At 39.4% G+C, this 23,978-nt stretch overlaps 1 protein-coding gene across 1 annotated transcript; it reads right to left on the bottom strand.

Moving 5' to 3' along the window:
* Window positions 1-590: 590 nt before the first annotated feature.
* On the bottom strand, window positions 591-23,366 carry ganc (glucosidase, alpha; neutral C; the record flags this gene model as incomplete). Its single annotated transcript, XM_083886826.1, has 24 exons — window positions 591-709; window positions 1,639-1,742; window positions 3,583-3,695; window positions 3,900-4,013; window positions 4,519-4,593; window positions 4,669-4,745; window positions 4,841-4,905; window positions 6,157-6,225; window positions 6,514-6,688; window positions 7,173-7,274; window positions 8,176-8,272; window positions 8,389-8,532; window positions 8,904-8,983; window positions 9,891-10,017; window positions 10,104-10,339; window positions 11,320-11,464; window positions 11,689-11,872; window positions 14,926-15,022; window positions 18,367-18,434; window positions 20,206-20,382; window positions 20,739-20,866; window positions 21,934-22,036; window positions 22,117-22,182; window positions 23,338-23,366. The coding sequence occupies 24 exons, from the start codon at window positions 23,364-23,366 to the stop codon at window positions 591-593; spliced, it is 2,694 nt and encodes an 897-aa protein (XP_083742952.1).
* Between the last annotated feature and the right edge of the window lie 612 nt (window positions 23,367-23,978).

The raw sequence follows: 23,978 nt of genomic DNA, 5'->3' as shown, positions 1-23,978 counted from the left end.
AGGTTTGTACATTGTATTGAATGTAGATTTTGATAATGACGACCTCACTTATTTCTGTTTGAAATAGGGGTTGATTCATTTATAAATGAAGAGGAGAATCTCAAAATCGATGGAGAGCAGCATTTAGTTTGCACCATAAAAATCAAAATCCCTCATGCTGATGTGAAATCTGTTATTTTAATGCAAGATCTATTGATGCCACGTATCAAAAATATACCGTCCAACCTCCCATGTGTGATCCTGACCATTGAAGCGCAGTGGTTTGAGAGAACCTTCCCCCGCCTCTCCCCTCTCCCACATTAATATTAAAAGTAGCAAACAAGTCTTCATTTAAAGATATCAATTCATGATCAATTAAGTATTATATTTGCCCATAGTAAAATATGTTTTTTTTTTTTATTATTGTGCCATCCCTTCAATTCAGAGAAGAATTTTTGCAGTGTAATTTCCTCAATAGCCATATAAGATAATATTATCTGCACAAGCACACATCACATATGATCCACTCCGAAGCAAAAATCAGTCTTTGATTAGACTTTTCTCACAATAAAGATCAATATTAAGGCACTTTCAATGTCACAGCACGAGCATCAAAGGTAATCTGTAATCTGTATGTCCCAGTCCATCACCACCCTGAGGTTCAGGCTGCTCACTGTCAGCTGACAGCAGGAGTCTGAGTAGTGAAAGACAGCAGAAGAATCCTTGGAACCTGGTGATGAAAAGACATGATTTGCAAGAACATTGAGGAATCGTTTGTGTTTTCTTTCTTTAAAAGTTAAAACAGTGTCTTATACAAAAACAAAGCTCTCAAAAGGAAGTTGCATTTTCCTAACTGTTTTTTAGTGTAGTTGTATGAGTTATCCACACAGTTTCAACACTGACTTCACAAAGAGCGTTGCCATTTATGTGAACCAGGCTGGGACACAAACACATGCTCTCAATTATAACATAGTTAGTTCCAGTCAGGACAAACATGGCTCACCTAATAAAATCCACTCCTACACCATTAGACAACTTTTTCCTGACTGGAAGCTGACAGTTATTAACTAGTGAATCTCCTGCACCAAAGTCCATAGATATAAAGTGTTTTAAGCTAACAGGGACACAGGAACTGCTTGTCTGCTGCTGCTACATTTGTAAAATTTGTGTCACATTGGTAAATCTGAATGAAAGAATTGAAACACCAAAGACACAAGATATCACAATTGAGTTGACTGATGGAGGCATCAATTGTTTAACAACTCCCCTGTGCTGTAATCTAAAAGCTTTGATTTTCTCTATGAACTTTAGTTTTTAGCCAGAAAAAGCTGTTTCACTGAACAAAAAAGCAGCAAACATCCATAAGATATCATAGACTTGAGCAGGTGTAGATTTTTTTAGGCAGGCCTTTTGTTTAGTTGCTAAATTAATCTGTTGTTGGCCATAATTTTGGTAAGATCAAGTTTTCAGGTCCCAAACAATGGTGCATTCTTCAGAATCAAAGTCAGTGTTGACAATGTGATGATCACACAACCACACTTAAAAAACTAAACTTTCCCCTTTATGTTGTCATTGTTCCTCTGAATGTCACTGGCTCAAGTCTATATAATGTGACAGTTGTAAATTGATTAAGGTGTAAAAGCCACAGACCTTCCTCACCTGACACGTGCACGGTCACAGCGGACGGTTTGGTTTTCACGCCGAGGACGGTGACGGAGCTTACGATGGTGTTACAATCGAAGACTCCTTCTTCCCTGGCAGAACTGAGAGAGAAAACATCAAACTAATATTAATAATATTTGTGTGAGACATTCACCGCCATCCTCTCCGGCTCCCGGGAGCTCGGCCTGCTCATCAGAGGAAGGGTCCTCGAAGCTGGGATTGTCAGTATCAGACTCAGCAGTAGACGGGTCGAGCAGAGAAGGTGGTTGAGGAGGCCGGCCCCAAGGCTTGGGGATGTCGCAGGTATAGGTGGGCTTTATCCGAGTTCGGTGGAGAAGGCTTTGAAGGAGGAGTGGCAACCCGGTTGCCACTCAGGTTATTAAAGCTCCCATAGACCGGGAGTTGTTTTGGCATGTATCTGCGCGATTACCTTGTTTATGAAACCCTAAAGTTTGGAAACCAACAGTTCTGCCACTGCTGAGAAAGTTGGGTTTTATTGTATTGTCGGGCTCTGCAAGCGGTCTGGAAAAGCCTGCAATCGTGACGCAAGTATCCCGTCTCCTGAACTGCAGATCCTCCTGCTCCGGGCACTAGTCCGGGCACATCCAGTTGTGTACATTGAACCACAGAAGAAGAACGTCTGTTGTGGAGGTCAAAGGCGTAAAAGGGACTACAGTGGGGAGTCGTGACAAAGCCATTTTTAAAACAATGTTTTGATAATGAGTAGAGAGATGGACTGGGCGAGGGTCGGGGTGAGTTAGTGTGGATAGGGTGGCTATCGCTTGCTCTGGGTTAGCTGCTGCTAACTGAATATTAGCTGTGGTAGAGGATAACATCGCCTCTTGGAGCTGGAGCTGGGTCACCACCCGATCTAGGCGAGCCAGTGGATTGGGGCTGTGCGCTGGATCCATTCTTTGGCCAGATTGTACTGTAATGGGTGTGGTTTGGATCCAATAGCAGCACAAGACAGGCAAGTATCTTTGATAAACTTTATTTAGCAAGTGTGCTGTCTGTCTTCTGGCCGCTGGCCTTTAACGGTCTCTGGTAGGGATTGGAGGTTAGGTAGCCGAATCAAACCTGGATACTGGTGAGTAATGTCCATGAGACTCAGTCTTGTACTCACTCAGTGAAAGAATAATCAGAGTCACGTAAGTGCAGGTAGCCACAGAGGAGACGGGAGTAACAATCACTTTGTAGAGCTGAATCAGGTAATCACCAAGGGAGCAGAGAGGCAGAACCCAGAAAGGGACAGGCGAGGATCGTGGTTGGGGATGGAAAGCTGAGCTGATTACCAGGAGATCGGCGAGGCAGGATAGTAGAAGGCAAGTGGGGTCGAAAGCGGGAGATCGGGCAGAGAACTGCTGGAAAGTCTGATGCAAGCATCAAAAAACAACCTGGCAGTGAGAGCTGGGTGGAGAGGAGTTTATATACCAGGCTGATTGGAGATCAGATGCAGCTAAGGTGAACAGGTGGGTGGAGTTGAGCTGATGAGGAGGGAGTGGCAGGCATGTGATAAGCAGGAGGGGGAGAAGGACTGAAAGAAGAGATCATGACAGTTACATGTCTTCTTCAATAGGTTCAGGCTCTTTTGAGCGAATGAGGTGTGGTGGAAACTCAAACCACACAGATTACCGGGGATTTTTTTTTTCCCCCCAGGTAAGTCAGTTCCTGGTAATCAAAGTTCCTGGAAATGTTGGTGGAAAAGGTACGATAGCTTATTTTAAGATGAAGGATGAAAATATATAAATAAAGTTACATAATTTTTGTCCATGAAGACCAAACAGAAGCAGAATAACAACAAAAAATCACCAAAAGTTACACACTGCAGCTTTAAAATATTCAAATGTCACTTTTCTTGTTTTATTTCTTGCAAAGTACACATATGTACTTCCCAGCTACGTTTACATGATCTAAAAGTGAACTGGTGTGAGTGTGACTCACCGGCAGAGCAGCCGGCCTGACAGCAGGCTGAACCTGCACAGACAGAAGGCCTTTCTGTCACGGTAACTGAAAGAGTGGCCGTCGTCCAGGTATAACTCACCATCAGCGACTCCCTGCAGAGAGGACAGACTACTTTAATAATTAAGAGCCACAAACGTGAACACTTGAAATGAGCATGTTCACCATCCATTTGCAGAAGCTTTTCCTGCCAACATGGAGGTGTAAACAAACTGTGTCACGTGTGGTGTCTGGAGCTCTATAACAGCTCTACAACGAGACTGACTGACTGACAGAAGTCAACATACACTGATTCTCACCTGAGAATTTAGAGCCACAGTGATGGAAAGAGGCAGCTGCTGCATCTCATCTGTGCAGCAGCCACTTCCTGTTGACCTGCACACCACTGATCCTCCGCGCTGGAACACAGGAACCTGTACACAGTGAAAACACCTTTGTTAAAGCTGTTCTAGATTCATTTCCATGTTGATATACGTGAAAATTAATCTCATTCCTGTGATGAGTTTTGAAAATACTGTATGTGCTTGTTTTCTATTTTATGGTGATGACGATGATCATCTGAACCATTGGTCTGATCTGAAGGTGTGGTGGAGGGAAAAAAAGTGAAATAAACAAGATATTAAAGTGATTAACCACTGAATCACCATACAAGTTTTTCATTATTTCACCATCAATAAATGACTTAAAGTCAGAGTATTCATTGTTTTACTTTACTTTACCACTCTTAACACCTTCATAAAAAATATAACAGTATCTGATTTCAAATTAATCTGCACTAGAACAATCATCCAATATTATAATAATTTGAAACATTTGTTTGCATTTATTTCCCTCAGGAAACCCGATAACATCTGTGAGCTCAGTCTGTGTTACAGCCCCACGACTCCCCCTACTGTTCGTATCATGTTAAACACTAACTGTGTCCAGAGTGACTGGAAGACTCAGTGTCCTGCCTCCTTTGTACACCTCTGCAGAGTGGACATCGTACCAGATCTGAAACAGAAATAAGCCTTTATGACACACGAGCACATGCAGGAAACATTTGTCACCACCAGGTGGTTTATTTACCTCAGCACATCCAGGAAGTAACACTGTGACCTTCTGAACACCTGGTTCAGTGACAGGACAGGCCAGCAGTGCTCCACCTGCATGAAATCAAACAAAAAATGTCAAACTTTGTTGAAAATGCGATGATTACATTATAAACTGAACTGTCCGTGTAATAATGCAAAATGATCACCGATCATATATTGGTTGTCCACAGCAAAGGTGCTCTGTTCTGTCGAGAACTCCACCCACAAAGGTCTGTTTGAAATAGAAGAAGTGTTTTTAATCATTACATTACCAGAACATGAAAACATTTTAGAGATTACACACATAATTTGTCATGCAGTCATGTAGACCCAGTTATTTTATGTTATTTAGCCCACTGTTGATATCAGAGTAATTACCAAAACAGTTTGTGAGCTGTAAGACCATGTGGTATGTGACCTACTTTTTTCTCCCCCACTCCTACCCACACTCTCTTTCTCTGTGTATCTCTCACACACACACACACACACACACACACACACACACACACACACACACACACACACACACACACACACACACACACACACACACACACACACACACACACACACACACACACACACACACACACACACACACTTCCAGACTGTATTTGGGAAACTGGAGCTGGTGACTGTGATGTAGGGAGTGCTTGATTTGCTGATTTGCTTATGGCACTTTTCCACTATAGAGTTCCAGCATGGCTTGGCACGGCACAACTTTACTTGGTTTGGTATTGTTTTCCATTACTATATAGCACCTCCTCAAGTGGACAGTGTCATCACATCATGGCTGCATGAAACTGCTGTGACATCGTTTTATATGCGACACAAACAAACTAGTGATGGTCAAAGCAGTTGGAACAAAGACTCTGTCTGACACAGTCACTGAACTAAAATACCACTGAACGGGTTGTGATTTGGCCAGTCCGGTGTCAAGAGGTGGACTGTCCCGCCCCCTCAAAACGCAGTATTTTCTTTTTGTTTTTGTTATGATAATAAACAGCTAGCTGAAGCTAGCATAAAGATCACTTCTGAACGACTAATTCATAGAAGAATAACTGTGCTGAGTCGAGCCATGCTGAAACTGTGTAGTGGAAAAGCACCATTAGAGTTCTGTTGGCAGAGCACTAATGGTGCTTTTTACGAGAAGCCAAAATTGGGATTAAAATACAAACATCCAGGTTTATTTTAAGTGGTAGAATCCACTTCTGTGTTTTCAGGCACAGTGCTGCTGTATGAAGCTGTCTCACTTTACTCACACCGAGTGCTTCTTCCTCCTCACCTGCTCAGTCATGATGTAAAATGTGTAACTATGTGTGCAGACTTAAGACTTAATCACCACTGTGTGAAGATATCTGACACTGGTTTGAAAGTATTAAACATCTGTTTGTATTTAAAAGTGACAAACTGCAGCAATAAGGTTACTTTTCATTCATTCAGTCATTCATTCATTGGATGTTGGACAACAGAAAACACAAACCTGATGGGAGGCAGACCAGTGGTGTGAGCCTGGTGGAACAGAGTGTACCAGTACGGCAGCAGGCAATATCTGAATAAAGCAGAGACAGGTTACTCAAAATTGTACTTGTTTAATTTTATTTTATTTACATGGACAGCAATATACTGATATTAACCAGCCATTGTATTACATTTACCAAAGCAATCAGTGGATTAAAACATGTGTAATAGTACATTTTTAGTCACAGTATATAAACATGTATATGCCATAATCAGATTGTAAAGTTCTATTGGAGTGTTCATAGCAAAAGACAGAAAGTAGAACTATAATCAGAATAAATAGACAATAGAAGGTGCTGAAGCACTGTCAGTACTGTACCTCTGCTGGATTACAGCGCGGATCGCAGCCGTCACCTCCTCGCCAAACAGCCAAGGCTCTCTGCGCTTTGTCACGTTTGCAGAGTGACCGCGGAAAAATGGCTGCAGAGCGGCAGCCTGGTACCAACGCACCAACAACTCCGGATCTGGATCCTTGACAAACCCACCGACATCAGCTAAAAACATGGACGGAGAGTATGAGAAAGCGCAAATTAAAGTGTGAGATTCAGCAGTGGAATAAAAAATAAAAGAGCACTTTATCCAGAATAAATCAGTTCTGGAATCAGTTATGTTCTCAAATTTATAGAAAATACTTACTACTTTTAAGAAAAGGACCGTCAGTCACTGAAATGTTAGTATTTATTTATAAAATGTCTTTACACAAATATTAGTAAATATATTCTTAGTGTAATGATCTTGCTTGTCCTGTTTGTATTTTTCCTGTTCCTTATTCTTTGTTTCTTCTTCTTGCTATTTTAAATCACCTGTCTATGTTCTGTGTTATGGTTGTATTATCTTACTTGTTTGTACACACCAGGTTTTCTCTTAAAACGCTTCAGTATATATGTAGTTTCACAATTAAAAAAAAAAAGAAGGTTTCACTTCTGGTAGAAAGAGGAACAGAAGAAGGGTTAAATACAAATTAAAAACTGAGCTCACCTCCACAAAACCCCACCCCGGTCACACTGATTGACAAAAGCATTGGAATTGAGATCTTCAGATATTCCCAGTTGGCAACATTGTCACCAGTCCATACTGCACCTGTGCACCACACCAAAAATCGGCAGATGAACAACATGATATTTGATATAATAAGCTATATTTCCAATATGGAAATAGGTAAGCAGCATAAATTGTGAAAAAATAAATGTGGTAAATTTGCATTATGAACAGCAGGAAATTAAAGTAATAGATATGCAATGTAAACTGTGTAAACAGGGTTTTTCCATGTTTAGCCCTGAGAACACAGCAATGTTTTTTTTTTCCATTACTATGTTAAAATGTATATGGCGATAATATTGTCTTATACAGCACAACATATGGGGAATCCAAATTTTTTTCCCCCCATTTTCTCCTGAATAAAAAAAAATACTGATTAAAAAAAAAAGAAAAAAAGAAGGATTTAATTGAATTTGTGAAATTTGGAAATATTATGTTACAGTTCGAAGTTCACTTGGTTAATTTTATGAACAAATAAAAGAAACAGTCCATTTTGCAACTGCACAATTATCACTACTCAATTTTATAAAAAAGCTCTGGCACCTCAGTGGTGGAACGAACTTCCGACCAACGTCAGGACAGCAGATTCCCTCGCCATCTTTCGCAAAAGACTGAAGACTCACTTGTTCAGACTTCACCTCGACCCTACTTAGCACTAACCTAAAGTACTAATAGGTTCCTACCTTCAGCACTTGTATCATAGCACTTATGGAAAGTTCCTTTCTTGTGACAAATGTACTTATTGTAAGTCGCTTTGGACAAAAGCGTCTGCCAAATGCCCTAAATGTAAATGTAAATAGAATAGGTTAGAATATAAGGTTTTTTAAAACCTGAATATGTGACCTACACACCCCTGATGTCCATATAAGGCGCTGTGTATTATTCCCACAGTAATTTACCAATTGTGCACCTGTGACATTTATCAAGGGTTAAAGTAACTCACCAAGTCTCTGTGATCCAGCGAAGAAAGAGCGTGAAAGGACAAAAGGTCTTTGTGAACCTCCTGAGCGAGTGATCAGACCTTCCACTGTGGCCATGTGCTGTGAAATAAAACATCAGTCATTTTCCTTCGAAGACAATGTTAACATCACACAGTTAAACACATATTATTGTCATTCATAGCTCTGATAGCTCTGTCACTGAGTCTATCCCTCACCTGGTAAAAGCCGTACAGGTTGTGCAGTTCCCGATGTTCCCAGCCCCCATAATGCACTGCGTCCTTTGGCATTGTCTGCTCTGGCCCGTCGAACACAGACGGTTCATTCATATCATTCCACACAAATAAAGACGGAGTCGACCCCTGTATCAGAGCAAGGTTTGAATAGTATTAGTGGGGGGGTGGGTGACATGCAGTACTGTATAGGGCCACTCAGTGCAGGATTCAAACTGGGGCAGAGAGGACTATAGCCTCAACACATGGGGCATATCGAATGAAATAAAAAACTGAAAACTGATTTCTAATATTTTTACATCTTAAATATTATGTACATAAGACCCTAAATTACATAGTTAGAAGACTTTTGTGGATTTGGGTTTCCAAAGGCTTTAAATAAGATCAAAGTGCATCTGCACAAGGTTTAAGTCTTTTTCAAGGAGTCTGTTGTGCTTTGGTTGTTGATGCTCGAACTGATTCACAATGTGACTGATTTTGATGATTATGTTGACACTTGCCTTGTATTTGTCCAGGGAGAAGCATCTGGAGTACCAGGCTCGAGTGGCTGCACTGCTGAAATCAAGGTAACAGGACTTACCTTTAAGAAAATAAGGATTAAACATGAATAAAATCAGGTTTTCAATGTGTATAACATTCACAAAAAGTAGATCCAGTCCCATATTCAACTTACAATGAGTATGAAGTAATCTGATGTTATCTGATCACTTTAATATGGTAGTTAAATATATATGTTTCTTTGTATGTTTGTGTGCAATGACAATAAAAAGTATCTTATCTTGTCTGGTTGATTGATTTGGATAAAGTATAATTACATTTTATTTTATTTTTTTACATAATGCCTTTTGAATTGTAATACTTAGACAGAGGAGATACCATCAATATATTAATAACTGCACTTTAAAATAACGATGATATTTAAAGATATAAATTATTTCAAACTTTTCTTTATTACAATTTGAATTAGTGTAGAACACAGACATTTTAAAATCATATTGATGAAATTAAATTCCAAGTAATTTAATTGATTAGATTTAAAAATATTTTAAAAAGAAGACATAATCAGGTACATAAATATAATAATTTAGGTTTAAAGGTACAGTGTAAAACATTTGGGAGGTTTTATCGGTACTAACTTTTAGTATGTTTGCATAAGTGTCTAATCACTTAAAACTTAATATTTTGGTTTTCATGGTCTTAGAATTTGCCTTTTTCCAATGTACTTCAGGTAAGCACCTTATTTTGCAGAGGCTGCCATTTTGTTCCGCCATGTTTGAATAGACAAATAAGCTTGACTGTTTGTTTTGAAAAAACTTACACACTGGGCCTTTAAAATAATGACAGTGGAATATTATATTTATGCAAATATATATATATATATATATACATATACATATATATATATATATATACATATACATATATATATATATATATATGTATATGTATATATACATATAAGAGAAACTATTATGAGAAAACATTACCAGGCCAACATGAGCCCTGATAGAGTTGTCCCTCTCTGTCCTTGACAAAATGTCCTCCATCTCTGGCCTCACAGAACAAGGACCAATCAGGATCCACTTTGATGTGAGGATCATTTATAACGACCAACTAAAAAAACAACAACAACACATGATAATAGTCCAAACCTTGTAAAGCTCTTTAATCTGTGAATTGTTTTAATCTATAAGGCTGACCTTCCTTTTCTTCCTCTCCAGGTGGCGCTGCAGCTCAGTCGGATTGGGGAAGTGATCAGTGTCCCAGGTGAAGTAACGCTTCCCATCTGTGTGCTCAATGTCCAGCCAGATAACATCGTATGGGATGTTGTGGAGGTCAAATCCAGAATCAACAGACTTCACGTCAGCCTCGCTGTCATAGTTCCAGCGGCACTGGTGGTAACCAAGGGCAAACAGAGGGGGCAGGGCCTGATGACCTGAAGGACGCCGAGGAAAAGAGAGGAAGGTCTGCGTCAAAGTGATGGACAAATGATCAAATTCACTGCTTTTAAGGTAGGTAAGTTTGTAATATTTGTTGTTGGTTATATTGTTGTGCCTCTGTGTGGTCTTTGTGAACAGAAATGATGTATGCTGCATCCTTCATCTCAAGGGTCTGTCAGGCAGTACTATCAGACCTGACTGACGGAGCGTTTTTGTATATACAGCAGCAGAGCAGGGGCGGGCGGGGGCAAGATGAGTTATCCTGTCAAACTGCTGAATGAATAACCTTTTTTCAGCAGAATAATTTATTTATTTATTTCTCTGACAGTTTTTTTGTTTTCAGTCAAACTCCAGCATGTTTGCAGACTGCTCGTATTCTTCTGGCCTGACATAGAACAAATCACTTCCTGTGTGGAGGAAGTGCAGGAACGTCACAGAGCGACAAAAGCGCTCAACACTGCTACACTGAGAATCACAGAGACAGACAATGACTTGAATCCAACAGATACACACTACAGTTTTAACGCCTTAAGGATGAGGCTGAAATAATATACAGTACATTATCTTAAAAGACTCGTCTGATCTGAGTTTTCACAGCAATGGGCATACTGTAGACATAATGTAGACATGAGTCTCAATCAGATTATGCTGTGTAACATGTAAACAGTTATATTACTGTAACTGGAATACTCTTTTTGAAACATAAACAATATCATATGACAGGATAACGTCAATAGTCGGATTATTGGTGTCCATGTAAACAGTGAAATTATTAATATAATGACGTCTACTTAACATTACCTCACAGAGATTTTAAAGTTACTGCACATTACTAATGACTAATAATAACATTTGCTCTTTAAACACAGAATACATCCAACAAAGTGAGAGACACCCACATATACTGTAGTAAGTCAAGATAATGCTGACTGAGCTATCCAGGTTCTTAGACCATTCTACCATAGTGGGATCTCACCTGTCAGCTGAGCGTACTGGCTGAAGAGCTGCTGTGGACCGGGCCCGAGCAGAACCACACAGTCGATCACACCACTCTCTGACAGCCAGTGGACGTCAGTGTGTGGCTGCATCCTCCGTCTCTTCACTGGAGGTGTTTGCTCTTCCTGGATGAGAGCGGGATTTAGTATAAGTTTACATCTTTGTATATGACCAACCTCTTTCCATGTTCAATGTGAAGGTTTCAATCCTGCTTTTAAAGAATAAATCTAAGGATGTGATGTTAACAGGACTGAGATATTCTGGATTCAGTCATAACATTTGAAGATTTTAATCCACAATTCTGCAACTTTTGGTAACATATAGACACAGACAGACAGTGCTGGTTCACCTGATCCTCACTGGAGCTGTAATGTATGTTCACAAAAGTCTCTGACGCATTCAGCCAAAATATTCCTACAGTTCTCTCGAGTTTGTGGGCCACCAACAGTGGCACGGAGCCATACAGGCCGAAGCGACTGTTCAATTCATAGGCAAAGACATCCAAGTTATACAAGCGATAAGGTTCCCCATCTCTGTGACAGAAAAAAGAAAAAGACAATCAAATATACTTTATTGAACTCACAGGGACATTTTTATTGAGCTAAGATGCTACTACAACCTAAAAATATAATTTCCAGAATATAAATATTGCAGAATTAAAAAAATTGCCGTAGACCACATAGAAGAGTCAACAACTGCATTAAAATGTTGCAAATGTATGAGAGTTATGGCACTAGATAGTGGCCTGATAATTGTTTACATACAACATTCAATAACCTATTTGAATGTTTGAATTTAAATATATAAGACATTCTCATACAATAAAGTATTTCTTTTTTTACGTTCTGCAAGGTAATATGTTTTACTAGGTACATTAAATGGGGCTGCCATTTCATTTACCTAGCCTAACACTTATCACTAGATACCAACACATTCTCATTTCCACATATACTGGAGATACTGGTCTGTTTTTAAGTCTTTTATTTTGTTACTTCTGATGTCTTGTGTAGGTGTGTGTGATTTGACAACCTGAAGTCCCACCCCCTTTTTGTAGTTCCGCCCCCCTCTCTTGCAGATGTAGCCAACCAGCACACCTGCAGCTCACCCTCCCTTCACCACCTGCTACATTCCTGGGGCCTCATTTATAAAACTGTGCGTAGGACCGACGTCAAAATCGGCGTACGCACGAAGCACAGAAAGTGCTTACGCACAAAAATATCCTGATTTATAAAACAGTGCGCACGCACGTCCTACGCTGATTTCCCTTTATAAATCACAATCTACTCTAAATGTGGCGCACCTGTTTGCGGGTCATACCACGCCCATATTTGCCGATAAATATTCAGAGAAACGCCCCTCATAAATATTGATTCATGACTGAAATCATGCCGAAATCGGAGAGAAAGGCCAAATAACGTAATTTCACGAGGTGGAAATACTTGTCGGGGAGGTGGAGAAGAGGAAGGCTTTATTGTTTAGTGTTCTAGAGTGGCAGCATGTGGCGGATAATGTCAATGCTGTTTCATCAGAAGGTCGGAGTGTGGCCGAGGTGAAAAAAAAGTGATCAGACATTAAAGTAGACGCAAAAAAGCGCCTGGAGTCACACAGGCAGAGCGTCTGTGCCACGGGCGAGGAACAGGCCAACCGGAGCTCACCCCGCTGGATGAAAAACTGGTGGGGATCATCGGGGAATCCCTCCTGAGTGGAGAGGTGACGGAGGTTTAGGGGGACACCCATGCAGGTGTCGCGCCAATGTAGGTATATCCGACAGAAAGTGTTGCCGCGGAGGCGGAGAAACAGTGGTGCGCTTGCTTTCACCCAAGTAAATTAAAACAATTGCATTGTTTAATGATGTATTTTATGTATACTTCACATACTACTCTATAATGTCTGGCAAAGATATGGGGGGAAACACATTCATTCAGACTGTTTACCTGTCTGCCATAATGTGTATCCCCCCATATTTTTGGCTAGAATAGAAGAAAGCTGTTAATAATACCAGAGGTTATAGACTAGTATGTGAAGTACACATAAAATAAATCATTAAACAATGCAATTTTGAGTTTTAATTTACTTGGGTGAAAGCAAGCGCACCAATGTTTCTCTGCCTCCGCCTCCGTGGCCAGGGTGAACACTTTCTGTCGGGGATACCTACATTGGCACAACACCTGTCGCCAGAAACCCGAGTGTTGTGAGCACTTGGAGCGGGACTGGCACGGCGTGGTTTCTGCGGGTGCTCCTCTCTAAGGATGGGCCCAATGCCGCACACAGATCCAAGAGGACAGCTCGTGGGAGTCGGAAACGGCTCATCAGCCACTCATCACTGTTGGCCAGTGGATCTAGCTCGTCTCGGAAGTTCCGCTCCCTCCGTAGCCTTCCGTTTGACACATCCTCTAACAGTGCCAAATCATTGTGCGCCATGACGCATTGTGAGTACCTGCCTTTATATGCCCGTCGATTAGGTATCTGCTACACGTGTTAGAATTACCCTGATATCAGTGAATACATAATTTGCCCTACTGTTGTCTTACTATTGTCCTAAATCATTATGTTTCCCGTGTGCACTCCAGGGAGTTAGCTTGTTTGTTCGTTGTAGAAATGTAGTTGTTTTTATCCATTTCTTGCAAATAAACTGTTCATATATGAGAGGTAATATAACTTATAATTTATTTTACACGATCAGTTTCACACATTTCTCCCGTTTCTTTCTTCTGCCATCAGTGGCGCAGTTTCGCCTTACCCCAGGTATGTGCGTACGCATGGGTCAGAGTTGGCGTGGAGGACCGCACATTTTCCCGTCAAGTTCTCTTTTTATAAATCCCATGGTTTGCGTAGAGAGTGGCGTACGCCTTCTTTTGTGCGTACGCAACGTTTATAAATGAGGCCCCTGATCATTGTTAAACATCAGTTGTTGACAAACTCAAGTTCAGGTTTGACTTGCTTTGTGTCTTTTTTCCTCTGTGCTTCAGATCACCTGCCTTACGTACGACAGAGTATTAGTGCCAGACATGAGGAAAAACTTGAAATGTCGAGAATAAAGTCGAAAACATTATGTCGACTTTATTCAACATGACATTTCGACTAAAGCCGTGACTAATCTCGTCACATCAAAAATATTTTTTTCTTCATCTGTGGCCCTAATACTAACTTTTTTTTATTCTTTACCCCGCCATCCTGGACTTCAGAGACCACAGATACCCACATAATGATTTGGACGAATCCAAAACTTTGCCAACCAGCTTCTGCAGTCAAATCATACTAAACTCATATTTTGGTGTCTTGCATTGTTCGCTCCAGTGTGAAGCTAAAGTTTAGCACATACAAGTGTATTAGATTACCTGTCATAAAAAATCTTAAGAAATGTTATTGTTATTTACTGAACCAAATTCACCTTTTTTTATACTGAAAACACTGGGCTGCAGTTGTTGTTGAGCAATTAATCAAGCATATTAACATTCAACCACTAAAACGAACTTTTCTGTTCAGGAATGTGTGCGTGTGCGTGTGCGTGTGTGTGTGTGTGTGTGTGTGTGTGTGTGTGTGTGTGTGTGTGTGTGTGTGTGTGTGTGTGTGTGTGTGTGTGTACCTGGTGTCTCTGAGCTGCAGGCTGTCAGCGTGTTCTGGAAGACCGTACACGTGACTGAAACCATGGAGACAGAAGTCCACGCCGATGCTGCTGGGACCTGGAGATACAGAGGGTAAGTAAAGTAAGTAAAGTTTATTTATATAGCACCTTTCACAGATAAATACAATAAAATAGACACAATAAATAATAAAAGAGGCATAAGAATACAATGTATAAAAACATAGACACAAAAACACATAGATTCAAAGCCATAAAAACCCTTGTCTAATTATAAGCAACAGAATCCCCTCTTGTCCTTACAGCTAACAGCCTCTCCCATGTAAGTGGGTGCGAGTCCATAGAATGAAATCAAGTAAAAAATAACCAACAAGTACAACCACATCAATCAATTCAGACATTCATACAGAGGCTTTTGTGTCAATGACTTCTGAGCCTGGACGAGTACAGAAAGCAGCTCTTCCTCAGGCTTCTTAAACCCACTATGATACTGAACCTGGTGTGATGTGATCTGTCCTGCATGTGTTGGTTAAAAGCCGCGCTGATGTGTTCTTTACCGCCTGGTGACAGTCAAGCTCTCTCTTGTTAAAACAAGTAAAAAAAGGCTGTTACAGTAGTATATCTGTAACAAGAAGAAATAAAAGCATGGATCACCGTTTCAAGTTTGGCCTTTGACACCAGAGATCTTAATTAGACAATGTTCTCGCGAGTTGGTGGGAGTGATTAGTTGGTAGAAGTGTGGGTTTGCCAGTTTTTATTTTTTGTTAATGCTTAGTTTTTATTTGTGTAGTGTTTGTTTGAGTTTTTTGTAATATATAAAAGAGTAGATGCCATTTTAAAAATGTATTAAGACCGATGAACTACCATCCCTGTATCAAATATAAGAGTCTACAAGAAAGTAACCTGAAGTGCGAAATGTGCATCATAGTGTTGAGGGCAGAGGCGGACAGAGTACACAGCTTCTTTACTTGAGTAAAAGTACAGATACCCCTTGCTAAATTTTACTCAAGTGCAAGTAAAAGTACTACAGTCAGATGTCTACTTAAGTAAAAGTATGGAAGTACTTGTTTTTAAAAGTACTTGAGTATCAAGAGTACAAGAGTACATTTTCTAAATATTTAATTACTACTGCCACACTTCTTACATTTACATATAGAAACGTGCTACATGAAGTTATGAGAAATGTTAATGTTAATACCTTGAAAAATGTAAAAGGAATTGAAATTAAAATTAAGTCATTTTTATCTTTTTACCATGTTGCTTTATTTAACATTTAGCAAAAGCACAATGGCAACGCTCTTTATCGCTTAGAAATGTAAGGAAGTTTATTTCAAAGTACGCACCTTGACATTCTTCCTCAAGTTGGAAGATTATAGGCGCCATATGTAAGAATGTGGCCAAAAACAGTTACTACACTCAAATTTAAAATACCGAGGTCTTTTAGTTTTTGTTTTTCACCGTTTCACCATTGTAGCTAAAACGTAATTGCTCGGCAGCTGAGACTCTACTGACTGCAATTATTGGTAGATGGCGGTAGGTGGCGCCACATGCCAAAACATGATGTCAAAACATAAACATGATTTGCAGTCTGCAAAAGATTTTTTTATGCAAATATTTTGTCTGTACTGTTGTTGTTGGTGAGTTCAGTTTGTTATATGAACATTATTCCTGAGTCTCTGTGACATATTAGGAGGATTTTATGGCCAGTTGCTTTAGATTTATTACATCATGCTCCTTTAATTTATGTAGGTGGTGATGAAGTTTTGTTTTGGTAAACACAGCAAACACTTGAAGTGAACACTATCATTAACTTGTTCAGAAAATTGAAATATTCTGGCGAGGTGGGGACACGTATTGGCACATTCCCGGGATGGACCTACTGTGTCTTCATCCATTGTTTCATCCATGGTTTTGTCTCTCAACTAAATCTGACCATGGAATTGGTTTTTTTGGGGTTTTTTTTTATAGAAGAAGTAACGAGTACTCACGGTTATGGATAGATATGTAGTGCAGTAAAGAGTACAATATTTGCTTCTCAAATGTACTTGAGTAAAGTCAGATCCCTCAAAATTGTACTTAAGTACTGTACTCAAGTAAATGTACTCTGTTACTGTCCGGCTCTGGCCGAGGGTAGATGCAGTTAGTGTGTCAGGTAAAATCCAAATAACTAACAGACTAAAGACACACATGAACATACCCTGCCTATCACCCTGTCAGCTGATTGGCACAGCAACCCCGCGACCCTCCTGTGGAGGATAAAAGCAGTAGAAAATGGATGGATGAATGTTGTGTTTAACTTGCAAAGCCTCATGTCTCACATTGTGAACAAAAACAAACTGGAAAGATTTTATGATGAATGAAAAGACAACCTTTCAAAATTGCCAGCAGAGGAAAAATAAATTCACTTCATATGAACCCAAAAGGATTATATGTGGCCAGCCATGGCAAAACCGGGAACAAGTATAGGCCGAGGGACATTTTGAGTTATTTACAGCCTTCCAACAATGTCTAACACATGTAGTGAGTGACGTGTGCTCCCCTCCCTGGTCTGCTTCTCTATACACTCGTTCTTTCTCTCTGTCTCTCGTTCTGATCACGTACAGTAAAATGCAATTATCGCTACTTTTTTTTTTACAAGTGCACAAATGCTTACAGGATATGAAAAAAATCATACGTATGGCTACCATACACGTCAATGATCTATACAATGACAATATACACAAGTAAAACGTATCAACGTGTCTTTATACAGAATCTCATCTGTTGATACGGTCACAGATGACGAGGAGGGCATTTGATCGGCAGAGACCACTGTCACGCTCAGGGAAGGGAGGGGGTGAGCAGAGGAGCAGTTTGTTGTTGTAAATTTCCGCCTCTCCTCTAGATGTCACTATAAACTAGAACTTTTCCCTTTAAAGGTGAAGTAAATAGTTTATAGTGACATCTAGAGGAGAGGCTGAAATTTACAACAATGAACTACTCCTCTGCTCACCCCCTCCCTTCCCTGAGCGCTACGGTATCCTCAGCCGGTCAAATGTCGTCCTCGTCGTCTTTCTCCGTGTCAGCAGATGAGGTTCTAGTATTTATTCAGATGTATAAGTGTGTCTTTTGTATATCGTAACTGCTCCGTCAGTGGAGGCGGGACTTCCGCTACAAGTAAAGCGACACTTGATTTGTTCTCTCGCGTTTGTCCTTACAGGCTCCGGTAGAAACATGGCGTCTCGCTGCTAACATTGGCTATGCAACCGCGGCCCGTGACCATGTTATTTTACATGACTTTTTGAAAAACTACGAAAATGAAACAAGAACTATTATACAGCGACTAGACAATGCAGGAGCATATAATATGTATACAAAAGTGGATTGTGGGTCATATAAACCCATAAATACTACACAGTGTCCCTTTAATTTGTCAGTAAAATATTAATTGTAGCAGGAACAAACCGTTAGCTTTAATATCCTCAAAGTGCCGGAAAGTCTCTTTCCATAATGAAGCTGTGGGCTCTTCTTGACTCTGTCAGTGGAACAACAACGAGGAAAAAGTGTATTTACAGAAAACGTTCAGCTTCATGTTGGATTAATACAATAGAACAAGAGTTTAAACAGCATTGACACTCTCTTACCTCACTGCCATGAGATGTGGACCTAAGGGAGAAAGAGACAAAGGAAAGCAATACAACTTTGTTTAAAAGTCTCAGTAATGACTGTTTTTCAATCGTTAAAGGAAAAGTCCAAACATATAAAAATCCCTTATTAGGCCACACATCATGTTGACTTTTGGATCAAAATGTGTTTAGTTATTATTCTAAAGCAGGGGTGTCCAACCCTTTTTTTATAGAGGGCCAGATTTGATAATGTGAAGATTCCTGGGGGCCTTTAGACCTTTTTTTAACATTAAAAGTTACATACAAATGCACTGTTTTATTATAATTTCACGTGTATGTATCATTTTTAAATGGAAATGTAACCAAATCTATGTCACGCAGGCATGAACAAATGTAATAAAGCTACCTTTCTTTCACATGTGGAGTTAGATAATAACATACAGAGGTAAATGCATGTATTTGTCTGTCATTGCTTGGTTTTGAAGCCTAGTACTTGGTTTCAAAGCTCAACTCCTTACTAGCTGACCTAATGAGGCCTGCAAGACCAGTGTTTTGTCTCATTCTGTCCCTGACCATCAATAATACATTCTAAAACCAAAGCTGCCGGGCATGGTTCTCATACATTTGATGATTCTGACTTCATTTTGTATAATTTGCTGAATATTTAATTTTGTTTATTTGTAAAAAAGATCATAAAATATACATAGAATACACTTTCCCCCAGTCAGATAAATAGTTTAAACCCATGGTTCTCAAACTGTGGTACGTGTACCACCAGTGGTACGCAAGCTTCCTCTGGTGGTACTTGGAGGAAAATCAAAAATACTGTTCTACTGTATATATCAGGGTATGTGATCAGAGTGGAGCTGAGGAATTTTGACCAGAGTGCGTAGAATGAAACAAATAACAAAATAATAATAAATTAAATAATAATAATAACCCGTGGCTTCAAAACCCGTGGCAAGGTGTTTAACTCATGTGTACGTCCAGCCTTCCTTCACGGGAGTGAAACTTGGGCCCCTACTGCCCCTGATCTGCAGCGACTGCGCCAAAATGACCGAGCCATGATCAGGTGGATCTGTGGTGCCATGGATGAGGCACCATCTGCTAGTCTACATTCTAAACTAGGTGTTGCAGACATCTCCTCAGTGCTGCGGTCACGTCGTCTCCGGTGGTACGGACACGTGAAAGAGCTAGTGGCTGCATCAACACTATCACAAAACTGCAGTTACCGGGCAACAGAGGTCGTGGTAGACCAAAGAAATCTTGGATTGAGTGCGTAAAGAAGGACATTAAAGAGTGCAGCCTCACCAACGTGGACCCGCTGGACAGAGCCGCTTGGATGCGATGTGTGAAGACTGCTGCCAACCCCTGCGTCAGGGAACCCCGCAGCAGTATAATCTAATACTGGACTGGATACCTTATCTCTCGCTCCATCTCATTTCATTATACCAGTGTTGATAAAGTATATGTGAGAAAGAGGAGGATGATGAGAGAGAAAACAATCTTATTGGGAATAAATCTACTTCCTGTGAAATGTCTGTAGCTGACTTTGCTTAACCTATTTACACCACTGTATATTAACGTTGGTGATAATGGTGTTGCCTCAAGAGGTCAATATGTTCTCAGGTGGTACTTGGTATCAAAAGCTATTATGTACACAAATGTGGATCCTCACCTGGGTCGATCCTGCAGCGTCTCAAACCACAGTTTCTCTTTAGCATTAAATGTGAGCATCGCTTCATTTTCACACAGGATCTCCACCTGGAAAGGAAAACTCCACACGCGCACCTGATGACATCCAGACGACCACGACAAGGTGGCGGCGTCCCCGGTCTGTGTCTCCACCCTCAACCTGCCAGATGACAAAAGTTTAAAAAAGGTGCAAACGGTGTTTAAGAATAACCACCAACACACAAATCAAAGCAGAGTTAAAGTGGTTTTCACAGGGATAGAAAAAGAGTTCCAGTCAGTTAAGATGTAAACTCAAAAATTCATCGGTTCCATTTTGACTTAAAAACTACAGTAAAATGTTAAAACATTCCTCAATTTCTTTTCCATGCAATTTAAAACCACATGTGAATCACAAAGCTTTTAGTGTAGCAGAGAAAGGAATTTAGGGATGCACAATAGTGGACTTTTTTAATGATACCAAGATAAAAAGAGGAGTGGATTCGAGTTATTAATGATTGGTGCAGATGTGGTTCTTACTGTTCACACTGTGGTTCTGCCATTAGCACATCTGGAACTCTGTATCGTGCTTTAATGGGCTGGAGTTCATCTATTAAAATCCTGACAGTGTCGTTTTTGCAGGGCGATATCAAGAGAAGCAGACGTGTCTGTAAAAGTTAGAGAGAATCAAAAGGTGTTCTTTCATACACTGTATTATAATAAGACAATATACAATTATTTTCATTAATCTGTTGGTTATTTTCTCAATGAATCCATTAGATGTTTGGTCCTTAAAATGTCAGAAAATGTCGATCAAATATCGTATTTTGTCCACAAAGAAATTATTCGGTTTTGATGTTACATGGAGCAAAACAGAAAATCAACCCTTGGGGCTGGGTCTAATATTACCACTATTAGTGTGATTAAAATCACACTCAATTTTCAGTTCCAAGGCAAAATTCCACATTGACACCCAGATATAATAAAATGAATGTAATATGCGTCAAAGGATGTGTGATTAAAAAAATTGCAATTTGAATGGGTTTCAATGGGACATTTTTGGCACTTAATGGTATGAGTGTAACACTTGTTTGTACACAGTTTATTTTAGCCTTACCATAGGAGCTGCTCTGGAAATAACAAGACCAAATAAAAATACACAATCTTTTCGAAATTCATGTCATGTGGACACATGAACACAGCCAAATAAATGAAGAATGAAAAGCACAACAAATGCGCAAGGGTTTAAAAATGAAAAGCTTGATTAATTGAACTGATGAATTGATTATCAAAATAAACGGCAAGGAAGGTATTAATCACTTAATAATTGATTAATCGTTACAACCCTGAATGTGTCAATTATCAATTTTGATTCATAAACATTCTCATGTTATCATGAGTAAATTACTACCTGGATATTACTTTGGAAATGACATGGTATTATTATTTTATTTATGACAGGTGAACTGGTTGAGCTGTATAGCTGATAATGTGGACATTTTAGTATTTCAATACAACTTTCAATGCTGCTAATACACTTTATTTGACGACTGTAACATAGAAATGATGATGTTCTGAAATATCGTGTTTTGTCCACAAACCAAAACGATTCAACTTTAAGGATTTACTTGTTATATGTAACAAAGAAAACAGAAAATAGTCACATATGACAAAGTGATGACTCACTGATGAAAACAGTTGGTATTGTGGCTGATTGTGAGTGTCATGTTCAGACCTGTGTGTCGAGCTCCAGCAGGTCAAATCGCGCCCCCCTCTCTGTGAGCACTATGGTGTCCAGAAGAGCTTGGTGCTTTCGGATTGGACTCTGCATCTGTCGTCTTAAAACATGACAACAGTGATCAAAATCAAGACGTGACATTATCTGCAACTGTGTGTGTTAGATTGTTGGACACTATACCTGTAAAAAGCAACATGGTGACTCTTCTTGAACTTTTCTTTGCACTGATCATCATCAGGGACAACACTGAGGAACAAGCACAGAGAAACTGTCATTATGCCGATTTTATACCAGACAGAAGCTGGAATATGAAACATTTTCTAGATTAATTATTTAATGGACGTGTCAACTTATACCATCTCACATCACAATTACAACACTAATGTAGTTTGTGACATAATAACATTTTTTTATTACATTTGTAATAACAAGTAATCTTTTGTATTGTAATATTTTTCTACACTTTCACATCAAATAAGTCATGTTTTGATAAATATTTGATACAAATGGGAGTTTTTTATAGAACGTCAGAGATGCAGAGCACTTGACCATGATATAAATGACAAGTCATTTATGTGTGTGAAAACATCATTATGTTGGGGATTAAACAACTGTACAGTCAAACAGCCACTTCATATTTACTTTATGTAAAACATGATCAAAATGAGGTTAATCCCATGAGATTATACCGAGGTTTTACCTGTTTGAACAATGTTTTTATGTTTAATCTTAAACTGCTGCCAACTGCGCTTCTCCCCCGCGGGATTACACCTAAATAAATAAATTAATAATCTACAACTCAAGCAGTTTCCCGCTGTAATATTTAAACTTCCGCATCAGCAGCAGTGTTCTCTCCGACGCCGTCTCCCTCTCTTTTGCTGCTGTTACACTTCCTTCTAAAAACATGCTCAAACTCACCGTATGAGCGCATTAATATTTCCAACTCCAGTGTAATGAAGAACGTCACTATCCGCTTCCCCGTTGTCATGGTGACTCGTTGAAACGGGGCTACATTCATGCTGTCTTTTTAGACTTGTGGTGCACGCGCTTAACTCGAGGTGAAACTACTCCGAGTTGAACAAACTAACTCAAATCAGCTGTTCTGAAACCGAAAACTCAGAGTTCAGGGTTAGACTGAGAGTTTGTTGAGCCTGCTTTCTGAAACAGGCCCCAGGATTATTCTAACAGGACATTTTAAATACACACATTTTTACAGGAAACATTTATGGACTGTAAATAATCCAGATTATAAAAAACACTGATATTCTGTCATGTTTTTGTAATATTAGTAACTTTTTTCCAAATGCAGGAATGAAAGCGCGAATGAATGGCTTTCTTCACACGCGCACTGCAAATGAGAAGTCAAGCAGAATTGTTTTGTTTTTTAAAAATACAAAATACCTAATCACGTCTTGACTTTCTTCCGCCATTCTGATCAGACGTCAAAAATAAAAAGCAAAATAACCCTCAGATGATCACAGTCGGTTTTAATCTTCAGTAAGCATTATTTATGTTTGTGAGTTAATCCTGAATCTCCTGAAACAGGAACAGAACGACCTCGACGGACAGACCGGAAGTAAAATGCCGCTGCAATCAAACTACACAAACAACAACAACGAGACACATCCGGTGCAACCTTTCAAAATAATCATTCAATCAAAGCTTTATTTTTACAGAACTTTTCATGGTAGCCCATTTCCGCCAGAAAAAATAGGTAAAACTTAGTCTTGATAAAGATATCCTCTAACTAAGTCGAAATTGTGAGATCAAAAATTAAATTATGATAATTATTCATGTTGCGCATGGAATCTTAAATAAGGTATTTTTTAGTTACATTGGATGTCATGGTATTTCAACGAAATGATAAATTTAATGCAAACATATAATTATTGTTATCCATGATCTTTCCAATTTACTCTTGTTACAGCAAAATAGTAAAACATATTTTAATTTGTTGATTAAGATTTCAAATTATAGTGATTTACTTGCATTCATTAACAGGTTGGTTGGTTTTGTTTTTGGTGCTCACCTTAACAATAAAC

Source organism: Microchirus variegatus (assembly GCF_963457635.1).
Source record: "Microchirus variegatus genome assembly, chromosome: 3".
Classification (NCBI taxonomy): domain Eukaryota; kingdom Metazoa; phylum Chordata; class Actinopteri; order Pleuronectiformes; family Soleidae; genus Microchirus; species Microchirus variegatus.
Note: the sequence above shows the minus strand (reverse complement) of the source record. Positions and strands in the feature narration are given on the sequence as shown.